General features: G+C 48.5%; 1 protein-coding gene across 2 annotated transcripts; it reads right to left on the reverse strand.

The window, feature by feature from the left end:
* LRP11 (LDL receptor related protein 11) lies at positions 1–26502 on the reverse strand. Of its 2 annotated transcripts, none has more exons than XM_008159438.3 (7): positions 25583–26502; positions 22113–22270; positions 18719–18860; positions 12958–13083; positions 12085–12285; positions 6605–6700; positions 1–1702 (listed from the first exon to the last, which is right to left on the reverse strand). In XM_008159438.3, the coding sequence occupies exons 1-7, from the start codon at positions 26187–26189 to the stop codon at positions 1548–1550; spliced, it is 1485 nt and encodes a 494-aa protein (XP_008157660.2). In that variant the 5' UTR covers positions 26190–26502; the 3' UTR covers positions 1–1547. The 2 variants fall into 2 exon arrangements, with proteins under 2 accessions (XP_008157660.2, XP_054578372.1); XM_054722397.1 differs by lacking the exon at positions 1–1702 and adding an exon at positions 11407–11436 and having other exon boundaries at positions 6642–6700.

Here is a 26502-nt window from a genome sequence, read left to right on the forward strand (position 1 = left end):
TGCCTTGACAGTTTTATTTTATTGGGTATGGCTGTAGGTGACATCCTTCCTTAGAAAGCAAAGGGCACAGCATCCCGTAGAGAGTACAAACAACTTACGTTCATTCAGTTATTTCTCTAACCTGTCCTTGAGGAAAAAATAAATCTTTGCTCAGTTCTAAACTCAATAAAATGCTTGACTTTTTCAGGAAATAAAAACCAATTTCCGTTTTTGTTAATTCGTTAATGTATTCGGTTATATCTCCAACCCAAATTAAGCTCTTTGCTAAAGGAACAACCTGTCTCGGGTTCATTCTGAAAACATGTCCTAGAATTTGAAAAGATTGGCCACTTATGGTAAAAACAACAACAATACAAACACACATGTAAATAGGAACATCATGTGAGTATAGACAGGCATCACACTATGGAGTCTACTCTGAAGAATAATTTCTAGAAAATGTATAATTCTGGCATTAGGTGATGATGGGAATAATTTGCCTTTAAAATCCTACCCAAAACAAAACAAAAAGAAGAGGTGCTAAACTAGATGCCAGTTTTCTATAAAGATGAATTTGTGCAAAACTGCTTTATGCTCTGAGAATACATAGCCTGGCGTTAGCTGATTGCACATTAAAACATTAAATAATGGGAAAAACTGCTCATTCCAGTGGATGAAACAACCAGCTAATATGTAAAAGTGACATTTTTACCAAAGCAGCACCCAGAAATCCACTCATCATTCTGCTTTTCAATTTAAATGCACCTTTCTCTCCCATCAGTACAGGCTAATGTTGAGAAGTGGTGACGGTGAGAACGAGCTGCTGTGTGCGGGACCATTGAGCAGTGTGGAGGAGGCACAAGAAAGCACCAGTAGTCCTTGCTCACTTTGCCCTCAGCGAAGTTGGCTAAAATTTTTGACCTGCCAGGTTCTCTCCTTCCACCTTGATTTCCTGTATCGCTTCATGCCATGTTAGAGCTATTTGTAATTCAGTCTGATTTTTTTTTCCCCCCAAAGGTCAGCCTAATAAGGCAGCCACCTACCTACATGACATGATGTCAGAGGTGCTGGAATCATCTCACTTGAGATCCGTTCTCAGAAACAGGTTTTGCAAGGGAGAGAAGGGAGAGCTACGGAAGGGGAAAGTGAGCAATAGGAGGGCCACAGAACAAGGGAGCCGTGCACGAGGTGGCACAGGGTGGCCGGGGGCCCATGGCTGCTGAAAAATACGGAGTTAGTGACACTGCCGTTCTAAGGCCACCTCCTGGATACTTAATTTTCTGTTTGGGCTAACTACAAATTTCCATTTTCAGGAACAGTTGACGTAAATCAGAATTAGACTGTAAGCCTTTAACTGTATGGACTCCTCTAAATTTCAAAATATTTCACATACTTCCAAGGAAACTATTTCTACAATAAACAAGAACAAAGGTTTGGGGCTTGTAGAATCTTCTGTGTTTTCCATACCTTTCTTAGCCCAGTTAAAAAAAAAGGTTCTAAATATCCAAAACCCAGTATATGTATAAATTATAAGTGAAACGTCCTTGCCCCAGCTATTTAAGTTACACTTAGAGGTACATCCCATTGATGAGGTAGTCAGATTCCTCAGATGTAATGGGACGAGCTTTCTTCAGTTTCTGTTTGAGCAGGCGTAGTCGGCAAGCAACCATGAGAAGCAGCAACGCAGTGATGGCCAGGCCCAGGGTCAGCGGCAGCACAGCACCTGTAAACAGTGGAAGTAAAGAGGGTGGGCCAGTGTTTTTATTGATTTTTAGAGAGAGAGGAGAGAGAGAAACATCAATGAGAGAGAAACGGATCGGCTGCCTCCTGCACACTTCCTACTGGGGATCACGCCTGCAATGTGCCCTGGGCATGTGTCCTGATTGGGAATTGAACCAGTGACCTCTTGATGCATGGGACAATGCTCAAACCACTGAGCCACACTGGCCCGGCAGCCTGGCGGTGGGTCCGTGATTGGATAAGCACTTCGTATGCGCTATTTCATTTAATATGAACAATTCAAGTAGACAGATACCTGTATTACCAGCATTTTGCAGATTAACTGAGGTGCCAAGAGATTAATTGACCTAAGAGCACATAGCTTGTACATGGCAGGCTGAGGTCTCAAAGCCAGACATCTTTATACCCAAATTTTCTACCAGGTTCCTACAGAATTGGATGGCATCAGTGGGTACAACTGTTGCAGTCAGATCAGCCTCATGTCCACTGTAATAGACACCCTGTCAGCAGGCAAGTGTAGACACTGTGGCCATAGGAAACTTCATTGCAGTCAATAGGTGACATTTGTGGATTCACACATGATCATTCCCTCTGAAAATAAGTATAGATAACTGATTTCTGGTTAGAACTTTAAATTTGTATTTTATTTTTCTAAATCCAGGGAACCTGGTTTCAGCCAGTAGAACCATGGTTGAGAGTTAACTTCAAAATATGCTGCTGTAATTCTGGCTAAGTGGAGGGGAACAGGGTTTTCCTGTGGGGTTGTTCCTACACACCCAGACTACAAGCCGCCTTTTAGAGGCTTGCAGGAGTCTGGGAGGAACAGGGTGTGCCCTGGCTCAGTCTTTCTTTAAAAAAGAAAAAGACTGATAAATTTGATACGTTACGCTTGATAAATTTAAGGTATAGAGCCTGTTACTTGGATACATTTATATATTGTTTTTAAAAAATTATATTTTATTGATTTCAGAGAGGAAGGGCGTGGGGGAGAGAGTTGGAAACATCCATGATGAGAGAGAATCATTGATCGGCTGCCTCCTGCACGCCTCCTATTGGGGATCAAGCCCACAACCCAGGCATGTGCCCTGACTAGGAATTGAACCGGGACCTCCTGGTTCACAGGTCGATATTCAACCACTGAGCCATGCCAGCTGGATGATACACTTATATATTGTTATATAATTGCATTGAAGCAATATTTATCACATTACATCATTAAAGTACAATATTACTGTCTATATTAATTATATCGTGCATTAGCTCTCTATGGCTTATTTACTAAGTGAGATAAGACAGAGAAAGACCATTACTATATATCACATGTGGAATTTTAAAAAGTCAAACTTGTAATAAAGCAGATCAGTCTGGTCAAGCGCAGGAGGCCTTATTTTTAGTCTGACCTACTTCCTAGTCAGCCCAGTCTTACAGATGAGATGGTGGAGCTATTTTTAGCTGTAAGGATCTTGCCAACTGGTGGAGCTAGAGGAGCAAAATCTCCATGGCATAAGCCGGTTCTATAGCCTTTTCTTCCATTGATTCGTTCTTTCTGCATTAATAACAGCCAGGTGCCTAACACTGAGCTAAGTGCTGCTCATCAAAGATAATACGCTGATGCTGAAGAGTGCCAGCACTGCTCTCCGTGCTTTATCCATCCACTCATTTCATTCTCACAGCCACCACGTGAGTTGGTAGAATTCTTATCCCCATTTTACAAATCAGGGAACTAAGGCACCGAGAATTAAGTGACTCGTCTAAGTCTGTATGGTAAGTGGTGAAGCTAGGACACAGCCCCAGACAGTGCAGCTCCAGGACCACTGGGGTCCAGGACTGCTCCAAAGGGTAAAGAAGGCGTTTCAACTCCTGGTATATCTGTAGAATCCCACTGGAGAGGATTTTGTCTGGAAGCGCCTGGGCACAGGAGGAGGGGATGTGGACGTTGTGGTAGCGACTGTTGGGTACCAAACAAAGGCTGGTATTCCGTAGAGAATTGTGGAAGATAAATATCTGTGATAAACAACTGCCTGGCATTGACTCTAGAGCTGGCTCATACATTCCTCACACAGCAGCCCCTCCGCAGGACTCTGCAATCACGGCAGAATTTCCCCACGTGACAGTTGACCTTTGGCTGCTAGAATTTCCTAATAGCCACCCTGAAGAAGGCAGTTTTGAAATGGCCAGGGGGCCATGAAGGTATGGGTTCCCCCTCGTCTTCCAGTACCAGCCACATAGGTTAGAAATGGTACAAAGGAATGGAACAAAGGAGAGACTGAGATCAGCCTCTTGTTCAGGGCAGGAAAGTGATTCAAGGCTGCCCTTAGGAATGATCGCCAGTGTTGAGGCTACAGAGTACAGTAAAACAATCTAGGGGAATTTTCTATTGGCTAAGTCAGACAGGGGGCTGCTGAACTGTCACATCTGACTCCTGTTTACTGCTTTGATGACAAGGAAAATGAAATCTTCCAGAAAGTGCTTGCTAGAATACAGAAAACTCTTCTGGACTTTTAAGTACTTCTTCAATGATTTTAGTTTGGGTTCTTTGAGATTTAAAACTTTCTAACCCCTTTGAACCCACATCATGATATTTTTCTCAGAAACCAGCTAAGGGGGCGAATTGGGTATTCTGTTCATATGACCGGCAGTGGCTCTTTTTATTCATGTATCTTGGGTCAGGGTGAGTCAGCAGGACAGCAGACTGGGCAGCATCTGTGTGTTTGACATCGGGGATATTTTGGCCATCCATTGTTAAAAAATTATACTTTAATGTGGAGAGCGGCTACAGCGTTTGCACAGGTTCAAGCCTGGGACTAATGAGAGGGCACGATCCTCTCCTGGCAAAGCCACGTGCAAGTCCCAGCACAACTACAGCCAGCTTGACTTTATGGTCCAAACCTGTGGCCCCTCGTGGCTGAGTGATATGGGCTGCGGGAGCTGCAGCAAGTAAACAAAGCTTGATCAGGTGCACGTAACTGAGTAGATTCAAAACCCGCGAGAATGTTGTAAGCACGCCCTTTGCCTCGTGGGAACTGGCTATAAAATAAAGACTCAGCTTGCAGGCCGGGCGCTGCCTATCAGAGAGGGCAGCATCCCAGCCAGACCCAGCTTTTTTCTCTTGTCTGTCTTTTCTAAATCCTTCACCGCCCCCCCTCAGCTTCACCCATGGGCGTGCTAGCTCGGCACACTTTTATGTTGTCCAAATATTACAAAAGATACTATAAGGTAAAAAAGTTTTCTCAACTTAGATCTATAACTTAAGAATCCTCTTTTGGCCCTAGCCGGTTTGGCTCAGTGGATAGAGTGTCGGCCTGAGGACTGAAGGGTCGATTCTGGCTAAGGGCACATGCTGGGGTTTTGGGCTCAATCAAGGAGGGGGGTGTGCAGGAGGCAGCCAATCAATGATTCTCATCATTGATGTTTCTATCTCTCTTCCTCTCTGAATTTAACAAAGATATATATTTTTAGCCCTAACCGGTTTGGCTCAGTGGATAGAGCGTCCGCCTGCGGACTGAAAGGCCCCAGGTTTGATTCCGGTCAAGGGCATGTACCTTGGTTGCGGGCGCATCCCCAGTAGGGAGTGTGCAGGAGGCAGCTGATGGATGTTTCTCTCATCGATGTTTCTAACTCTTTATTCCTCTCCCTTCCTCTCTGTAAAAAATCAAAATATTTTAAAAAAAAAAAAAAGAAAAGAATCACCTTTTTTCCCTAAATTTTCACTAATTAGTTTGAGGATTTAGGACTAAAGCCCGAGTTCCTACAGGACTATGTGGAAAGTGTTTTCTTTCTAGTTAAAAACAACCAAAATTATGGAATGATGAGACTTGTCTTCCATTTACTAAATATTCCCTCTACTTCCTACAGTTTCCTGTTCCTATTGGCTTCTGTCTTTGTCACCAGAACACTTGGAGAACCAGGTACTCTTAAGACCTTTACTCTCGTATCGCAAATAACTCAGTAATAATAACCATCATTGTATGAGCCAAGCACTGTGCTAAGTGCTGTGTGTTTACTGTCCAATGTATTCTCCCCAACACCTCCGGGCACGTACAGTTATCAGCTCCATCTTACACATGAGGAAACTGAGATCCAGAAAGAAAGAAAACCTGCCCAAGGTCATACAGTTCAGTGGAGGAGAAAGATCGGAACCTGGCATGTTGTTCTTAACCACTACGCCACGAATATTACTCTTTTCACAGAAGGTTACACCTGGTAGGGACTGGGGTGATTATCTAGTCCAATCAACTTATAAAAGAAGAAGCTGAGGTTCAAAGATGTGAGGTGACTGTGTAAGTGCCCGAAGGGTGAAGCTTGATATAGGAGATGATGAGAAATCAGTTCTGATCCACAGACCACTGCTCTTGTCATGAGCTGTTTAAAAGTTTTTTCTGGTATCCTCAACTAGAGGGTATGTGATTCTGCAAATCTTTATAATCTGCGTCCTAGCCGGTTTGGCTCAGTGGATAGAGCATCGGCTTGCAGGGTGAAAGGTCCTGGGTTCGATTCCAGTCAAGGGCATATGCTTGGGTTGTGGGCTCAATCACCAGCAGGGACAGGCAGGAGGCAGCCGATCAATGATTCTCTCTCATCGATGTTTCTATCTCTCCCTCTCCCTTCCTCTCTGAAATCAATAAAAATAATAAATAAAAAACTTAGTGAAGCCCTAGCTGATTTGGCTCAGTAGATAGAGCGTCGGCCTGCGGGCATTGCGGGCTCGATCCCCAGTGGGGGATGTGCAGGAGGCAGTTGATCAGTGATTCTCTCTCATCATTGAGAGTTTCTCTCTCTCTCCCTACCTCTTTAAAATCAATAAAAATATATTTTAAAAAAAACTTAGTGAAGAATTTAAAAAAACCTTTATACTCTGCAATGAATTTTCAAGGTATATATTTACCTATTTCTGGGGCTGGGTGTTCCCCTCCTCCTCGATTGCTCTTCGACTCAAAAACATAATTTTCTTCTTTTTTGTTCTTCCCTGAGGAATCACTCTCTGTAGAAAATAAGTAGAACACCTATTGAGGGTACATCAGAAACTTTAGAAAAAAGACATGACTATACAGCATTTATTTCTCTAATAAGCATAGGCCTATGCTTATCACCAGCACATTAGATAAGTAATGTGACCCATTTAATACAGCAGAATGTGTGGCTAGAACAAATCCACTGGCCAGAGGGAGGGAAACGAGCATATTGTGCCAGGACTCCACCTCCACCTCGGAGAAGGAAGGAAGGGACTCGGCCAGAGGAGTCAAGGGTAATCTCTGAACTTCATACAATGGAAAGCAGCAGCAGTCCCGAAAGGCTTTTTTTCATAAAAAAATGAACAGAACATACAAAAGGCACAAGGACATGCTAGTTCACTTTCTCACCCGACCCTAAGCATACTACTAAGAGGAGATATTAAGAAAGATAAAATCTTAGAATTTTTATCCCAGGTTCTTCTAATGAGCAATGGCCGGTCCCTTCTATCATTTCCTCTCTAGTAATTTATAGCATTTGTGTGCTTGTTACATTGACAATATAATAATTACTGAGTTAGTAACGTTACCCTCACGCTGCGGTGTGATTTCAAGGGCGGTTTTTGGGAAATATAAGGCTTAATGTCTATGAATTAGAAATGATCAGCTAACATGAGACATGTTACGGGGAAACAAACATTTTAAAGCTTCCTTACTCATATGGCATCAGCAGAAATGTTCAGGACACCTGCAACTGAAACAAGACTATTTAAAGGGACTATATGCATTTATTTGGTAATTTGTATTAAGAAATATACATGAATTTACTAAGGATGATAAGTCATCTGGCTAGTGGAAAATTGTAAAGTTAATTCCACCAAAAGTGCATGAGACTTGCTTCTCTGTACGCGTGTAAGCATTATGACACTTTTCCACCTCTGCCAATGTGACAGGTGAAAGACTGCCACTCCTACTTTCTGTACTGCAATTACTAGCATTAATCTTGGTATCGCTTCCGTATGTGTAAAACGAGTTAATTTGTTTTATCCTCAAAACGTGTGTGGGGGAAGAAGGCAGCAGAACATTTGTTCATATTTCTTGTACTGGCTGTTGGATTCTTGTAAAACAGGCATGGGTCATGAACAACAATGTGTTTTTAAATCTATTTATGTTATGCTGAATAGAACATCATTTCAACTCACATAAAATTGGAAGCTGGGGAGAGGGCTGCTGTCTAAACAACGCCACGTGCTGTGAGGGCCCTCTGACACTTTGAGTTCCACTCTTCCCATTCCTTTGACCCTGGGTTTTCAAACGTTGTGTTTTTGATGGATAGTAACATAAAAATGCTCATAAGTAAGAAAAGTAAGTTTTGTAAAAATAATATCCTAATTTTGTTAAAAGTAAATAAATGTGTGTGCATATGTGTATAAATAAAAGTAACCAGCCCTGACCGGTTTGGCTCACTGAAGGGTCCCAGGTTCGATTCTGGTCAAAGGCATGTACCTAGGTTGCGGGCACATTCCCAGTGGGGGGTGTGCAGGAGGCAGCTGATCGATGTCTCTCTCTCATCGATGTTTCTAACTCTCTATCCCTCTCCCTTCCTCTCTGTAAAAAATCAATAAAATATATATTTTAAAAAGTAACCAGAAGAAAATGTAACAATGTTAACAGTGAGCTTTGCTAGATGATTTACATTTTTTTCTGTATTCTCCAAATTTTCTACTATACACACATATCACTCTAATAATTAGGAAAAAATATATACATATATTATAACTGAATATCTCTCTTCATCTCTGAAACTTCATTCCTTACATCTTCATAGCCCAAATTAAAGGCTTCGTATCTGAAACAGAGATTGCAGATATATCTCAAACTGGGTGGCAGCTCCTGCCTGCTGGTGGTGGCAGCCCGGAGCATTATTTTCAAAATGATTCTGAGGCTGAGTCCTCACTCCCCAGAGGGCGGCGCTGGGAACAGAGTAAGAAGCGAGGAGATTCCTTGGCAGGTGAAATGAGGGGAACTGAGACAAGTAGTTAAACAAGGCCAAGCAATTAACAGCCTGCTAATAAATCTCGAGATCTTATCTTCCCTAACCAAGAGCAATTAGGAGCAGATGGTTTACACCTCTCCTTCCCAACCAGAAAGCAGGTGGCTTAAATCACCTGGCCCGGGAGATAGGTAACAGAGGCCCAAGGGGTGCCATTAGTGCCAGCCAAACCTCAGAACGGATGCAGTCAAGGGAACAAATAACCAAAAAAGGAGAGCCAGACAAACCCGAGATAAAAGTAAAGAAAGCGGCCGAAACCGGTTTGGCTCAGTGGATAGAGCGTCGGTCTGCGGACTGGAAGGTCCCGGGTTTGATTCCGGTCAAGGGCATGTACATTGGTTGCGGGCACATCCCCCGTTGGGGGGTGTGCAGGAGGCAGCTGGTCGATATCTCTCTCTCATCGATGTTTCTAGCTCTCTATCCCTCTCCCTTCCTCTCTGTGAAAAATCAATAAAATATATTTAAAAAAAAAAAAAAGTAAAGAAAGCAGTGAAGCTGACCAGGGATTGACCCCCAACTCCCCCATACACTCATTTGGATGCATTAGCATATTAAAGGACATAGTTGGAAAAATGTTGAATATTCTTTTGAGACCCTCCCCTGAGACCTATCCTAAAACTCCTGCCTTTATTTTTTTTACTACTGTTTTTTTTAAAAATAGGTTTTATTGATTTTAGAGAGAGGAAGGGAGAGGGAGGAGAGAGATAGAAACATCAATGATGAGAAAGGTTCATTGATTGCCGCCTCCTACATGCCTCCTACTGGGGATTGGGCCTGAAATCCAGGCATGTGCCCTGACCAGGAATTGAACCGTGACCTGCTGGTTCATGGGTTGATGCTCACTCAACCACTGAGTCACACCCGCCAGGCTAAAACTCCCACCTTTAGACAACAGATGAAAAACCCTAAGACCAAGGACCCGGAGTGTGCTCCCTCTTGAGCACGCCATGCCACCCTTTCCTCAGGCAGTACTTCTGCTTTCTTTCTCCTGAGCTCTAAGGGCCCCCAGGGACAGGATCACCGAGCAATATCTAGCACAGATCAGGGCCTAAGAAGTGCTGTATGAAGGTCAGGCTACTTAACATCCCTGAAACAGGCTCTCCGTGCTGGAGGGGCCTTGGGCATCTGATTGAAATCCCTTATTAACTGACGAGGAACTGCTTTCACGTGGGCCTCTCTAACACAGGAACGTAGCAAGAGTTCCTCTGCCTTGGTCTCTGAAAACTCATTTCTCTCGTCAGCTCTTCATGCCTCCTGCCCAAAACACCTGGCTTCCCTTGACTGTTTCTTAGGTGGCTGGCTGTCTTCTCCAAGTAGAGAAAACAACTAAAATTCCAAGGCAGGGCTGAAGTGACTGATTTGCCCATTAGGTGGCAGTATCAACAAGGAATTGACCAAAGCAGGCATCTGAAGGGCAGATAGCTAAACTGTCAAAGCAAAATGCCCTCCAGCATGGCTCAGTGGTTGAGTGTAGATCTATGACCCAGGAGGTCACGGTTCAATTCCCCATCAGAGCACATACCCAAATCAATGATTCTCTGTCATCACTGATGTGTCTATCTCTCTCTCCTTATCCCTTCCTCCTCTGAAATCAATAAAAATGTATTTAAAAAGAAAAAGAAAGGCCCTCTATGGAATTTTTGCAAACGTATTTGTATGGAAGCACTTAAAATCCACAAAGTAGATAAACAAAATATTGGAAGCAAATATACCAAAACATTAAAATTTGTTTTCAATAAAGGCTGATATTTAGCTGAGGCCGGTTTGGCTCAGTGGATAGAGCATCGGCCTGCGGACTCAGGGGTCCCAGGTTCAATTCCGGTCAAGGGCATGTGCCTTGGTTGCGGGCACATCCCCAGTGGGGGGTGTGCAAGAGGCAGCTGATCGATGTTTCTCTCTCATCGATGTTTCTAGCTCTCTGTCCCTTTCTCTTCCTCTCTGTAAAAAGATAAATAAATAAATAAAAAGAGCTGCTAATTAAAAAAAAAAAAAAGGCTGATATTTAAAGTCATTTCCTTTTTTCTTAGTGTCAGGATGGCTGAGTGGTCTAAAGTCATTTCCTTTTTTCTTATTTGCATCTTCTGTACCTTCCACAATGAACAAAAAATTGTCACAAAGAAGTTATTGAACTAGTGGTAGATTATTTCAGTTTAACGTATGCAGAGTTTGAGTATGAAAAAGATATTCACAAAAGCATAAATGTGATGGTCTATATTCCTTATATCATACAATGGTACACACATAAATGAGTAAAAATTAACTTAAAATGATAAAATCCTATAATGCTTCAACAGTGTGGATGCATTTAAAAATCTTATTAGCCTTATTTTAAAAATTAAAAGTTACAGATTTAGTTAGATTGGAGGCATAACACTGAATCACCAGCACATGCAACCATTTCAAAATGACATATTACTTCCTTCCCTTTCACTTGCTTAGTGTGAAGAGGATTTACATGAACATATAGGGATTCTTCTGCTTCATCTCAAAATAATCTAAAATTTAACACTTAGGGCATTAGCTGCCTGAATATAGGTGTTTCTATCTCTAACTTATTTCCAAATAAATGTATTGATTATTGATACCCCTGGAGTGTGTATCCAGGCATGAATGTATGCTTGTATTTAGTAGGTGTTTCTTACTATCTTCTACCTAATAGAAGTGTAACATGCTAATTGAACATACCTTCGCTACACCCACCAGCCAATCAGGAGTCTGCAAATTAACACAACAAAGATGGTGGGTTAACTTGCATATGCAGGCCCTGAGCAGTCGTTCCGCACCACCCTGCAGGCGTTCCACACCACCCCAGCCGCTCGGCCTCTGAGCAGCGTGGGAAGGTGGAAAGGGGCTCCGGGCCGGAGCAGAAAGGTGGCTCTGGGCTGGAGCGAAGGGGGTGTCGGCAGCCAAGAGAAGGAAGGCCCATTCTTTTCTTTCTTTTATTTTTAAAATATATTTTATTTATTTTTTACAGAGAAGAAGGGAGAGGGATAGAGAGTTAGAAACATCAATGAGAGAATCATCAATCAGCTGCCTCCTGCACACTCCCTACTAGGTATGTGCCCGCAACCAAGGTACATGCCCTTGACCGGAATCGAACCTGGGACCCTTCAGTCCGCAGGCCGACGCTCTATCCCCTGAGCCAAACCAGTTAGGGCAGGAAGATTCGTGCATTGGGCCTCTAGTAAAAAATAATCAGTGCAAATGGGAGGTTTTGTTTTTTCTTTTGGCCAAATTCTTCATTGTAATGCTTCTTTCTTTTAAGATAGTTCCTTATCACTCTCCAAATATAACCTTAATTTTGAGCCAAGTGTCCTTATGGAAAGCAAAGCTCTTTGTGGAGAACCTGTCTCCAGCCCTTACCTGGCATCACAGGGCCAGTTGGAATCTTTGGTCCCCAGGAGGCGGAATGATTCCTCTCCGTGTCTGGGAACGCAGGTGGCCGGCGTGGGGCAGCGGCTTTCTGAGACTTCTCCAGGAAGTGTCCTGCTGCATCTTTGCTCGTTGCTATGGTTCTAGGCTGGGAAGTCGCTGTGTGAGTCTCTGTCTTCCGGTCAAGGCTCACTGAAGCATGCAAGAGCTAGTTAGTTGTTTATTGGGCTTCTTTTCTGAGCTTTAACTAAAACCCCTAAATCTGCAGTAGATTTGAAGTCATGGGTATTTGGGAATAATAACGTATCCAGTTAAGACATGTTAGAGTCTCATAAAAAACCTCTCTCTCTTTTTCAAATGAGTGATCTCTCTTCAAGTAATTAACTTTCTGTCACATATAAATTGAGGAAAACTTTGAAATCTTGTGAGATTCCTCAAACCAACACTTCATTAATTTTCTGCAGCTTTTCTTCTTTCCTATGGTTCATGTGTATGCATACGACATGAGACTGCTTTGCAGATGACTTAGCCACACCACAGTCTGTCATGCATTTTCTAAAAAATTTATCCAAACAAAATGTTAACTCACTTCCGTTTTTTAAAAAGCATCTAGTACAGAGCATTTTTCTGATGGTGAAGAATCTTTTGGAAAAGTGCAAACAATTTCTGAAAAATGTAAGCAATATAGACTATTTGACCTTTGTAACTAGCATTAGAGACTCAATAAACGCTGCTTCATTTACGGCAAAGCCTGTTCATCAAGTTATACCCGAAACCGGGCGGAAAAAGAGCTGTATTGACTAGCATATTATCATGAGGATACAGGCATCCCTTCTGCCCCAACAGGCCACGCAGCCGACTCACAATTTTGACAGAAAGCTTCATCAGATCCGTCAGGACACTGCTCGGCTCCATCACAAGCCAGTGTGATGTCAATGCAACAGCCGTCGTCACAAAAGAAGTGGTGGCGTGAGCAAACCTTGGAGCATCCTGTTCACAGACAAGACTCCGGTCACAGGGCTGCAGGAGAGCGGCTTCCCCCTCGGGATGAACTGAGACTCATCGTGCGATGAAATGCACGTGGGCGAAGAGACACAGATAAGGAAGCACCTAACCCTCAGAGCTGGATCCATAGGCCCCTGACTTAGTTCTCAGGAATCACCGGGCTTCACCTTAGGGCCGTTCTCCACGCCGACATTGCCACGGGGTGGGACGAGAGAGGAAGCAGCTCTGGTCCTCCCCACCCTGCTGGGCTCCTCACTCGGGCCTCACTCTGCGTTAGTTCCTTCATCCCATCACCTTCTGGGTCAGATGCACCCCCGCACGGCACGTGGGTGGCCGACCATTGTATTCCATACACCATTTACACAGGCTATGTCTTACGTTCTCGCTTCCTAAGCAATGACTTTTACTGAGATGAACTTGTTACTACTGGACCCTCTTTGTTGACTACCATACCTCCTTGGTACTGTAAAGAATAAACAGAATCTTAAGATACTGGCGGGTATGAATTTTTCTTCTCTAAATAATGAAATTGTCTCCTTTTTGGAGCTCTTGGGAGTTTTTAATCTGCTGTCCATTTCATAGGAGCTACAATGTATTTTCCTAAAAGGCATTTCCCCACTCCAGAGTAAGCCCACTCTACTAGACTCAGCTGCATAACAACTGGGGGGCTTCCTGACACTGGGAATGCAGACGAAAGATTTCAGGCCAGAAGCCTGCAATCAAAGGATGTGCCCTTGACCAAAATCGAACCCAGGACCCTTCAGTCGGAGGACTGATGCTCTATCCACTGAGCCAAACCGGCTAGGGCTGATTTGTCTCCAATGTACTCCTTGCTGCACTCATGACCGTACATATCAGACAGACCACACACCTTTACACTAGATCCTCTCCTGGAAAAGCCTGATGATTGTCTTTTATGAAATCCGGTAAAGAATGATGGAGCCGGGAGAGAAACCAAGATGGCGGCATAGGTGAAACACCTAACCTGCAGCCGGGCACAACAATTTCAAAGGCACAACTAGAGGTCAGAACGGACATCGTCCAGAACCACAGGAGAGCTGGCGGACTGAAATGCCCACAGCTGGGGGGAAGGAGAAGGCCACGGGGACAATCGGGGGAGCCGTAAAAGCCTGAGGTATGGAGAAACTGGCGGAGACACGAGCACGCGCGCCTGCGGGGAGGATGGAGCCGGAGAGGAAGGGGCGGCTGACGGCCTGGCCGGCGTTCACTGGCAGGAAGGAGATAAAGGCTCCGGAGTGCGCTAAGCGCCGGCTCCGACTGCACTGAGCGCCAGTTCCGGGCGAAACCCTGGGAAGCCAGGCGCAGGCTGGGGGAATGAATCTGGGCTGTGGGGCGCAGGCACAGAGGAGCGGGGGAAGGCAGAGCTCCAGAGGCGCGCACGGGAAGGGGCGCAAAGGACGGACTGTTGCCTGCGCCACTGAACTGCCCTAGCGGGAAGGAGACATAAGCTCAGGACCGTGCTGAACCCCAGTTCCGACTGCACTGAACCCCAGTTCCGGGCGAAACCCTGGGAAGCCAGGCGCACGCTGGGGGAATGAATTTGGGCTGTGGTGGCGGAGGCACAGAGAAGCGGCGGCTCCAGACGCGCGCACTGGAAGGCGCGCAGAGGACGGACTTTTGCCTGCGCCACTGGGTGGCCCTGCTGGGAAGGAGACAGGGACGCCAGACTGCGCTGAGACCCAGTTCCAACTACACTGAAACCCAGTTCCAGGCGAGAATCTGGGAGTCCAGATTCATTAGGGGAGGGACTGGACTGTTTGGCAGTGGGCGAAACTCCAGGGCGCGTTTCTCTCAGAGGTGTTTGCAAGGAATACAGAGGGACACAGACACAGGAGCCTCATAGGGCGGGGCTGACAGGAAGCCAAGGTTGTAGGCTCCACCCTGTAGCTCCGCCCCAGCCAAGCTGAGCAGAAGCTTTTTCCTGCTGAGTGCCTCAGGTAGTGGCTGACCCACACTACATTGGAGACCCAGAAACGAAGGCATCTAGTGGTTGGTGGGAGATGACACCAGATTTCAATCACTTGCATAAGGGAGGCATTCTAGAGGCAGACTCAGTGAGCGCCAAGGCATTGCTGCATCAAGACCCGGCCCACAAACATGTCTCCTGCACAGCAACTCTTCCTATATAGACAAAGAGGGTCCTCACGGCCAATTGGCCTGGAGGACAATTCCTCCCAGTGACACCAACAACAATCAAGACTTAACTGTACAAAGGAGGACCAAGATGGAGACATAGGGCGGCAGCCTGATCGTTGCCTACCACAACAATATTGAGACTACGACGGGAGAGCAGAGCAGACACCAGCCAGAAAGACCGGGGGGCTGGCTGAGCAGATGCTCTACAACTAGAATAAAAGAGAGGGGTACGCAGGATGATGCTGATGCCGGTGACCCAAAGTCCACACTTTAAGAACTATGGCTCAGGCGACACAATGGTGGCCTGGAACGTGCTCGGCGCAGTTCCCCCGGCGGTCTCCGGCTGAGGGGACGGCTCCACTCGCTGCCGAGCACGGACAGACGAGCCCCTGGGAGACATGGGGTGGGAGACTCCGTGCTTGCTGACCTCCGAGTCCTTCAAGAATCTCAATGCCCCGAAGTGGCCAGGTGCGCACGCTCAGCGACTGGCCACCGTTGCAGACCCAAGGGCCGACGCAGCGACACCGGACCAGCCCACCGCCGGGCACCGGGCACACCGAAGCCTTGCCGAGCCCGCCGCCCAACGAGTTCTGTGGCAGCCGCCCTGGAGCTCTGAGAAAATGACCGAAGGAATTGCTGAGAGGGAATTGACCAACAGGAATTGGGATCAAGAAGACGAAACCCCGCTGAGACCCGAGTCCAGGCGAGCCTGCGAGCCTCTGGGCTCAGATGTGGTCACACGCCTCTGGGTCTAGGTGAGGCCTCACGCCCCTGGGTTTGGGTGAGGCCACGCGCCCCTGGGTTCAGGTGAAGCTGGATTCTGGGTTCGGGTGAGGCCATGTGCCCCTGGGTCCGGGCGAATCTGAACCCTGGGTCCGGGTGAGGCCGTGGGCCCCTGGATCCGGGTAAGGCTGGGTCCCGAGTACGGGTGAGGCCGTGAGCCCCTGGATCCAGGTGAGACCACGCGACCAGGGGTCTGAGAGAGGTAACGCGCCCCTGGGTCCGGGTGGCTTCGTGCACCTAGGTCCAGGTGAGGCCACGTGCCCCTGGGTCTGAGAGAGGCCACGCACCCCTAGGTCCGGGCGAGACCATGTGTCCCTGGATCCGGGTGGGGCCTCGTGAACCTAGGCCCGGGTGGGGCCGCGTGCCCCTGGGTCTGGGGGAGGCCAGGCGTCCCTGGGTCCGGGTGAGACCGGGTGTCCCTGGATCCGGGTGAGGCCTCGTGCGCCTAGGCCCGGGTGAGGCCACGTGCCCCTGGGTCTGGGGGAGGCCAGGCGTCCCTGGGTCCGGGTGAGACCGTGTGTCCCTGGATCCGGGTGAGGCCTCGTGCGCCTAGGCCCGGGTGAGGCCACGTGCCCCTGGGTCTGGGAGAGGCCAGGCGTCCCTGGGTCCGGGTGAGACCGTGTGTCCCTGGATCCGGGTGAGACCTCGTGCACCTAGGCATGGGTGAGGTCACGTGCCCCGGGGTCTGAGAGGCCAAGCGTCCCTGGGTCCGGGTGAGACCATGTGTCCCTGGATCCGGGTGAGGCCGCGTGCACCTAGACCCGGGTGAGCCCAAGTGGCCCTGGGTCTGGGAGAGGCCAAGCGTCCCTGGGTCCGGGTGCGACCATGTGTCCCTGGAGCCGGATGAGGCCTCGTGCACCTAGGCCCGGGTGAGGCCACGTGCCCCTGGGTCTGGGAGAGGCCAAGCGTCCCTGGGTCCGGGTGAGACCATGTGTCCCTGGATCCGGGTGAGGCCTCGTGCACCTAGGCCCGGGTGAGCCCAAGTGGCCCTGGGTCTGGGAGAGGCCAAGCGTCCCTCGGTCCGGGTGAGACCATGTGTCCCTGGATCCGGGTGAGGCCTCGTGCACCTAGGCCCGGGTGAGCCCAAGTGGCCCTGGGTCTGGGAGAGGCCTCGTGCACCTAGGCCCGGGTGAGGCCACGTGCCCCTGGGTCTGGGAGAGGCCAAGCGTCCCTGGGTCCGGGTGAGACCATGCGTCCCTGGATCCGGATGAGGCCTCGTGCACCTAGGCCCGGGTGAGCCCAAGTGGCCCTGGGTCTGGGAGAGGCCAAGCGTCCCTGGGTCCGGGTGAGACCATGTGTCCCTGGATCCGGGTGAGGCCTCGTACACCTAGTCCCGGGTGAGCCCAAGTGGCCCTGGGTCTGGGAGAGGCCAAGCGTCCCTGGGTCCGGGTGCGACCATGTGTCCCTGGATCCGGATGAGGCCTCGTGCACCTAGGCCCGGGTGAGGCCACGTGCCCCTGGGTCTGGGAGAGGCTAAGCGTCCCTGGGTCCGGGTGAGACCATGCGTCCCTGGATCCGGATGAGGCCCGTGCACCTAGGCCCGGGTGAGCCCAAGTGGCCCTGGGTCTGGGAGAGGCCAAGCGTCCCTGGGTCCGGGAGAGACCATGTGTCCCTGGAACCAGGTGAGGCCTTGTGCAACTAAGCCCGGGTGAGGCCACGTGCCCCTGGGTCTGGGAGAGGCCAAGCGTCCCTGGGTACGGGTGAAGCCAGATCCTGGGTCCGGGTGAGGCCGTGCGCCCCTGGATCCATCCGGGTGAGGCTGGGTCCCAGGCCCGGGTGAGACTACGCACCCCTTGGGTATGGGTGAGGCCACGTGCCCCTTAGTCCGGGTGACGCCGTGCCCCTGGGTTCGGCCGAGACCAAACCAGAGGGAGTCGGACCTCCATTACCACCATTTGTCCACCATCCAGAGCTGAGGGGTCAGTGCTGACATGTACACATAAGGAACTACTGGACATTGAAATTGGGTCTCAAAAGAACTGTTGGTCCAGGGGGAAGCTCGCTACAGATTGATTCATTTGCCTGTCAGCATAACTATTATTGCTTGTCTCACATTCAGTTCTTATTAGTATATATCTAGTGACATAAGATCTCGCTCATCTAGGGGAAATGATGAACAACATAGACTGAGGAACAAGAACAGAACCAGAAGCAAGGAGGCATCGATCCGACTATCGGGCCTCAGAGGGAGGATAGGGGAGGGTAGGGGGAGGGTGGGGGGAGGGGGAGAGTTCAACCAAAGGACCTGTATGCATGCATATAAGCCTATCCAACGGTTAAGTTCAACAGGGGATTGGGGCATGCGTGGGGAGAGGGGTGGGATGGGAATGGGGGGATGAGGACAAATATGTGACACCTTAATCAATAAAGAAATTTTAAAAAAATAAATAAATAAAAATAAAGAAACTTAAAAAAAAAAAAAAAAAAAAAAAAAAAAAAAGAATGATGGAGCCGGTCTGGGTCCCACCTCAGTCCAGCGGTGTTGCCGGCCCGGAGCATAAAGGGGCTACTTTGTGATCACATTTTTAGTAGAGACTCTCTCGGCCAACAACACCCAAAGGTAAAACGGAAGAGCCCGCGGCATGCGTAGCTAGAATATAAAATGCCACTCTGGTCCCACCCTCTGTACGTGGTCTGGTTCCTGTTGGCCTCTGAATTCCGGGGAAAACTTCCTCCTCACCTCGCGTGGAGAAGGCCGGCGGCAGCACGGTCACCGAGACGTTGTCGGCGCTCCTCTGCCCCGCGGTGTCCGTCACGGTGAGCTGAAAGGTGTACCTTCCTTCCTGTAGGTGGGACAGCTTCAGCGTCCCTGACTGAGGCACCTGCCACCCAAACAGGAAGCATCACATCTGGTTAGGAGATGGGAGGCGGAGTCCCGCGTCATCCTGAACCGGAAAGCAGTGCCCTCCTCATAGCAGCCCCATGACCTGCCTCTCCAGTCCCCGTCCAAGGCTGCGGACTACTGTCATACCCCATTCTGGCACGTCGCCCCTACTTTGAATTCCCAATTCCCAGTGCTATCTGGACTGACAATACCCTTGATGAACAACCCTTCACTTCTCCTCAACAGCCACTGTTCCAAACCTGCACCTCCTCCCGGCTCCACACCCAGCAGCCAGTCCCTCCTTCTCAGCAGGAGACCCCCTCTACTTCCAGAGAAAATTAGGACCCTAAGTATGGTTAGAGTCATGGCTCCTCCACTCACTGCCACGGTACCGAGCCTGTACCATCATCTCCTCCTCTCCTCCGTCATTAGGTGACCTGTCTCCGTCTCACACTCCACCCTCCATCTAGTCCCTGACCCCTTTCCTCCTAAGACCTCACTGCTATTACGAGGCTCAAGTTTCTGTTGACCTAACAAATAACAAGAAATAAAAACTCCCCAGACCTTCTCTAGCCACAGTGTTATTTCCTTTTCACTTCAACTCAACTTTTTTGAAAGAGCTGTCCATGCTGCTGTTTCATTTGCTCATTTTCCATTGATTGTTTGTCCTACCATCTGGCTTCTTTGTCCACCATTCCCCAGGCACTGTGCTGGTCACACTCGCTAACTGACCTTGGAAGGGGCACCTAGCGTCGAGGTCAACAATACTTATTCCTCGTCTTTTTTTTTTCTTCAAAACATAAAACTGGCCCCCTTACTGTACTTAACAATGTTGGCCACTCCCGTCTTCTGAACGGCCTACTTCCCTGGCTTCTGTCTCTGTGTCCGAGTTCCCCTAACCACTCCCCGCTGATCACTCTCGTGGGCGTCTGTTCACGGTGATCCCCAGGCTGGGCCAGAGCTCTCTCTGGAGGTGAGGGAGTTGCTGGGCTTCTGGGGTCAACTCTCAGCACACCAGCGTCATTCTAAAACTGTGGGCCTGCGGTGTGCGGGAAGCCCTATCCAACTCAGGGTGGAGGACAGAGCATGCCCTGTCCCTGGGCTTCGATGCCTTCCCAGGCCCCTCCTCTCCAAAGCGGGAAACGCCAGGCCTGGATCCAGACCTGGGTAATGGCCTTCAGCATCCTGGGTGCACTGGAACTTAGCAGGTGCCCTGACTGGGAATGGAACCGTGACCTTCTGGTTCATAGTTTGACACTCAACCACTGAGCCACACCAGCTAGGCTATTTCTATTGAGATGTAAAAAGGGTAAATATTAGGTCCTGCACTCAGGTCTAATCAGTCAATTACACAAACAAGATGGGGAGGCCACCAGGGCAGCTGTTCATGTAAAAGATGAGGCAGGTTTCAGGTAATCCTGCCAATGGAAAACTCCACATGCCCGTGATGCAGCTACTAAAACAGTTTATGTAAATTAAGGTTCATTAATAGAAGTAGAGACAAAGTCTGGATCACAGAAGCTGACATCTGTGTCAGGAAGATACACACACCTTCAGTCAACATATGGGGTTCAAATAGGGGTGTCAGGTTTTAAGAAGCGTGTGGATGCCGAAACCGGTTTGGCTCAGTGGATAGAGCCGTCGGCCTGCGGACTGAGGGGTCCCAGGTTCGATTCCGGTCAAGGGCATGTACCTTGGTTGCGGGCACATCCCCGGTGGGGGGTGTGCAGGAGGCAGCTGTTCGATGTTTCTTTCTCATCGATGTTTCTGGCTCTCTATCCCTCTCCCTTCCTCTCTGTAAAAAATCAATAAAATATATTGGGGGGAAAAAAAGAGCGTGTGGATGAGTCTGAGAAAATACAGAAGAGTCTGGGTGGTGGATTGTCTGGAAATCAATTCATCTGAGAGAAGGGGGAGTATTGCGTTCTGAGGAAAGCATTCCAAGTGGTGACATTCATTTTTTTTCAGAGAGTTACAGGGACTCTTAGGAATAAAGGAAGATGTGTCCAATGCTTTTCTAACGAGAACACCCAGCACCAACACACAGAAGTAACAGGGAGGCATATCCTGTGTGCCCAATAATTACAGCAGATTGAAGATGCCAGAGGACCTGAGGTGAAGCAGTGAGCGTGCATGTCTGGAAATATCTAGGCAGATAGTGGGAGATCTCTGGACGGTATGTCACAGAAGGGGCTCTGCTATGGATGGGAGGCTGGGTACCATGTGGAACAAGGGCCCAGCCCAATTCTAAGAGTGCATAACCACTGAGAAAACCAGTGTACGTAAATCAGTCTGGAGAGACCAGGTGATTGTTTTTGTTTCAATCTCAATAAAATACAAATCAGTGGCTCCCCACAGAGGGGACACCACACGCAGACACAGGAAGGGAAACACAGCCAACTCTAAGCCAAGAAGAAACTATAGGCCTTAGGAGAAACCCACCCTATTGGAACCTTGACCTTGGACTCCTCCCCTCCAGAACTGTGAGGACATAAACATAGGTTGTTTAACCCAAGCAGTCTGGGTTAATTTGCTGTGGCAGCCCTAGCAAACCAATACAGATTTCCCCCCCCCCACCCCCCCCGCCCCACTTCCTCTAACTGAAGTGGTTTGGAGGAAGTTGATCTGCCCAAGCCAGGAAATACTGTGTACTGGCCTGCAGCCGCTGACAAGGAGCTCAATCCCACCTGTAGCAACTGCAGCTGGGCCCAGACCAGCCTGGTGAAAATCTGGGTGGGGCACCTGACTTAGTCACTCGTCTCCCACTCATGGTCACTCACTGTCTCAAACGGGCCCAAACTGCTAGGTAAAATGTTTGCTTTCTGGATCATGTGAAGATGGGCTCGTTCTGCTGTCATTTTCCTCTTTATACTCCTTTTTTAATTTTCAAATTCTCTACCTGGATCTTGAACTAAGAAAAGAAGAAATAAAAAAATTTTAAGCAGTAATCTGAGTCATTAAAACAAAGCAGAAGTCTCTTTTCCTCGAAGGTTTTTGTGATTCTGGTGAAGCCAGCAAAAAAGCAGCAAGAACAAAGCAAGCTTCAAAACAGAGGATCAGAGCACTGTTTGCTCAGTAGAAAGGTGAATTTATAGACCGAACCAGTTTTTGGACTGTCACTTTTATACGTTCTCCATTGTACACCTGTTCTGCTAGCTAAAAGACATTTTGGGAGCATTAAGTGGGAGGACATTCCCAAAGACCACTTCCCTGAAACATCCGTTTTCATGACAACGATGACATGAATTACCTTCATGTCCACTGACGGGTCACCCTGCAGCAGTGTCCACTCATACTGGACGATGGCGTGGTCGTCTGTGCTCTCGCGGCCATCCAAAACCAGCCCGTCTGTGGGCAGACGCACAACCACATCCTCCCCGGCCTTGCTAAGTGGAGGCTCGTCTTTTTCTGTGAAAGAAAAGAATTCACAGGAGAGATGGTGCCCTCGTTTTTATAGTTTTAATTAAGAGGCATCTCGTTTGCTACAAGAGATTTAGTCCAGCAAAGGACTGCTAAGAAAATATATAGCGACTGAAAGTTATGTTTTAACGATTTTCATTGCATCCCCTTTACATAATAAATAAAACAGCAACCAGTTATGAATCTGGGATTTGGCTGTAAGATAAGCAGAACAGTGAACTAGGCCTTCCAATGTATAAATCGGTAGTTTTATTCTCTAGACTGAAATTTTCACTTCATTTATAAACTGCCTATGTTCAAAGTTGTTAAATGAATTAATCTGAAACATTCTCGAAGTAAACCTTAAATAAACACAAATCCACCTCTGATATAGAAGTTCTTATTTGCAAATTTTTAAAACAGGAGTGACAAAGTGTTCAATGGATGCAAAATAAATTTGGAAAGTTAAGGCACGTTCTTGGATCCATATAAAATAAAGCCCACATAGGATGTTACAGAGTCTAATTTTTCACCTAGGAAATTCACAGCTTCTGATAACTAATTTTTTTACAACAGGAGCCAGCACACTGAGTTTCTGAGTTGTTTCCTAATAGCAAAACAAGTATGTATTTACCTGCAATCTAGAATGGAACTAAATAATTTAAGGCTACTTACAGAGGGTGTCCCCCCAAAAATGTATACACACACTTGGGATAATTATGAAGCCAGTGCTATGGAAATACATTTCATTTTCAAAACTGAGCTATCAGCTATTAAAGTGTGTATACATTTTTGGGGAACATCGTTACTCGCTTAAATAGTAATCCTTAACTGAGGGTGGCTTCAGTGAAGACTGATGGGAGAAGCTGCATTTCTAAGAGCAGAGTTGTGAATATATTAATTGATTTAAGCTTCTTTTAAAAATATATATATATTTCAGAGAGGAAGAGAGAGAGAGAGAGAGAGAAACATCAATGATGAGAGAGAATCATTGATCAGCTGCCTCCTGCCCATTCCCTACTGGGGATGGAGCGCACAACCAGACATGTGCCCTTGACCAGAATTGAACCAGTGACCCTTCAGTCTGCAGGCCGAGGCTCTATCCACTGAGCCAAACCAGCTAGGGCCGTGGTCGGGAAATTGCGGCTCGCGAGCCACATGCGGCTCTTTGGCCCCTTGAGTGTGGCTCTTCCACAAAATACCATGGCCTGGGCGAGTCTATTTTGAAGAAGTGGCGTTAGAAGAAGTTTAAGTTTAAAAAGTTTGGCTCTCAAAAGAAATTTCAATCGTTGTCCTGTTGATATTTGGCTCTGTTGACTAATGAGTTTGCCGACCACTGAGCTAGGGTGATTTAAGCTTCTTATTAGTAAGCTGACCCAAAGGCATCTACTGTTTGCTCTGTCCTCCAGTGCCAAAGCTCTGATCCAAATGCCGCCCTGGACTTGTTCCTCCTTAACTTCCTCTGAATGATTGTGGAAGGTACCGTCTTTCGTCCTCCGCAGCCAAAGTTGTCTCCTAAGCAAACTTCCGAGGGTCCTAGAGGTTCCCGCGCCTGAGGTGTGAGGATGGCTGCAGTCCTAGTCCTTTCCCAAGAGGCAACCATGGCTAGTCACTCAATACATGGCAGCTAGAAAGATTCTTCTGGAATGCTAATCAGAAAAGCTCCCAACAAGTTGCCATTCCCTCCGGGATGTTCATAGACCCACCTTCTCATCTAGTGATCCTCTCAAGGCCCAGAAACACGGGGCTTATGGGAGGGACCGCAGCTCTCTGAGCTCTGACTTTTCTGAATGGGAATGCTGCTGCCAGCCGCAAGGGAGAGGCCTTTTTAATGAGCATGTTACAAGGAACACCCACACTTGTTATTGCCAAAGGGCACATATGTCTACTGAGAACATAATGAGTCCCATTTTTATAGTCACTTAAAACAACGAGGACTTGTAGCTCAGATGCACGCCTGATGTCTTTATTCTGCTCCTCCCAGGTAAGGAGACAGGTGACAACTGCATTGCCAATGGGCCCTTTCCGGGAGATTTATAGAGAACTCTTCTTTGGTTCTGGAAGGTTCACTGCTTTCCACACAACAGTTTACCACGTTACGATTCTGGAAAGCATCATATCGTGCAGCAGTAAGACGTTAGGGTTAGCAGCCAAATGCATTGAAATTTATCTTAAAATACTATTTTTAGGTAGACAAACTGAAACATAACTATATGCCATAAATAGCAATGGCTGCTAATGATATACAGATGTTAAACCCTCAAAGACTTAACCCCAAAGATATCAGATGGAAGAATCAGGGTAGTGCTGAAATATCCCACATATTATAAAACTAATTAATCATGCCTTCCTGGAAGGAAAATAAAGTCATTTTTTGATCATTTAGGTGAGCTGTGAGATGTGAAATCCTCATAGCCTCTAAATTGATCACTGTTACATTTGAAATAACAGAGACATTGCCCCCTCAGTTCAAGTCCAGGCAAATCACATTGTACAGTGTATTTTAAAATGAGCCAGAGCTTATCTACCCAGAAACAGGCCTTAAAATAAACAAGTGATAAGAAGGGGAAAGGTTCATGCTACTTAAAAATATTTGACTTGCGGAGAAAGAACAAGATAAATGTAATTTTGAATTTGCATCATAAAAAAATGTAATAAACCCATGTTAAGTACCATGGTAACATTGATTTCTTTTGAAAACTAAACATACTGGGTAAAACCTACAGAGGTAAGACACACCAATTCTGATGGAGCATAGCAAGGTGGCATTTTACATAAAGAACAATAATACTGTCCACTCATCTGATTTATAACACTGCTGTAAACAGAGCCTTAACGACAAGAGGTTCTGGAATATGAACCAATACTGTGTGGGTGGGTGCACAGGATATAGCTGAGGCTGAGAAATTAGCAGGGCCTCCTACTCAAGATTCAAAAGCGGTGCCAGACTAAAAAAGAGGTTTAGATATTATGGGTAATTTTTTTTTTTCTTCTGAGCTTTTCTCCTTTAAATTGCATTTCCATGAATCCTCTCCCAGAGCAGCCTCGATCCGGAAGCCTGAAAAAAATTACGGAAGCCGCCCACCGCGCCTGCTTCTGCTCAATCTGCTGGGGATTTTAACGAAACCATCCCTAAAGCTGAGAAATGAAAGCCACTCTTCCGGATGCGTGCACCTAGGCTAACTTGGAACAAGGTGTTTCCTGGTTGAGGAGTGCCCAGAGGTCCTGCCAAGCGGGTCTGCCAGAGGCCGCCACCCAACAGGTGCAAGGACAGCAGGGCCCCAGCGGTCTGGCCCGGGCCTCCCCCAGTGGCCTGCTTACCCAGCCGCGGCGAGGCCCGGGCGGTGGCCGGGAAGCCTGCTCCCAGGTCTCGCTGCCCTTCCGGCGCGCGGCCGAGGCTGTAGCTGCTGTAGCCGCGGTGCAGCGCGAACCGGCACACGTTGCGGCCGCGCGCCGTGCAGTTGAAGAGGTAGCAGCCGAGCGCGGCGGCCGGGGGCGCGGGCCGGCGGGGCAGCTCCACCACGGCCACGGAGCAGCGCGGCTCGGAGCAGCAGGCCGCCACGCACTGCCGCCAGTCCCGCACGGCCGCCGGCGCGCTCAGGAAGCTGGCGCCCGCCGCGATGGAGTCCTTGGTGCGGATGATGGCGTCGGGCATGGCGCTGTAGCCTCCGCCGCCCGGGCCGGGGCAGCCGGGCGGAGGGCCGCCGCCCGCGCGCAGCTCCAGCTCCAGCTCCTCCTGCGGCCGCTCCTGCTGCAGCTGCCGGCGGAACTCCCCGAGCAGCTGCTCCACGCCCGAGAGGGGCGCGGGGAGCGGGCCGGCGGCGCGACCGCTCGGCAGCCACAGGCAGAGCAGCAGCAGCGCGCGCAGCCCCGGAGGCGGCGGCCGCCTACGCCCCGAGCCCGCGCTCTTCCGGGCGGCGCTGGCCATGGTGGCCGGCGGGGGAGGAAGCGAGCCGAAGCGGGGCCGCAGAGCGCAAGGGCGGGCGATCCCGGGCCCTGTGCCCTCCTGCGCGGCCGCGGCGGAAGGAGGCCTCCGAGCCTCAAAGCTCGGCCTCCACGGGGCCCGGATGCGCCCCCAAGGCCGGGGGCGCTCGGTCGCCGGAAGAAAGCGCAGCAGCGGGGGGCATCGCCGGCCCGGCCTGGCACTGCAGCTAGTCCTTTCCAGGCTTTCCTCGCGCTCCCGCGACCCTCTGTTCCGACCCCGGGTGCGCTCGGCGCCACAAGATGCCTCCCGCGGATCA

Source organism: Eptesicus fuscus, chromosome 10 (assembly GCF_027574615.1).
Source record: "Eptesicus fuscus isolate TK198812 chromosome 10, DD_ASM_mEF_20220401, whole genome shotgun sequence".
NCBI classification, from domain to species: Eukaryota; Metazoa; Chordata; class Mammalia; order Chiroptera; family Vespertilionidae; genus Eptesicus; species Eptesicus fuscus.

What these genes read in the sequence shown, in the direction of transcription:
- LRP11 (XM_008159438.3), bottom strand. Translation starts at nt 26,189, where the DNA reads ATGGCCAGCGCCGCCCGGAAGAGCGCGGGCTCGGGGCGTAGGCGGCCG. An exon ending in GCCGGCCTTCTCCACGCGAG is followed by an intron (nt 13,084 to 18,718) that starts GTGAGGAGGAAG and finishes GTCTGTGAACAG; the next exon opens with GATGCTCCAAGGTTTGCTCA. An exon ending in TGAAGCTTTCTGTCAAAATT is followed by an intron (nt 12,286 to 12,957) that starts GTGAGTCGGCTG and finishes TGCATGCTTCAG; the next exon opens with TGAGCCTTGACCGGAAGACA.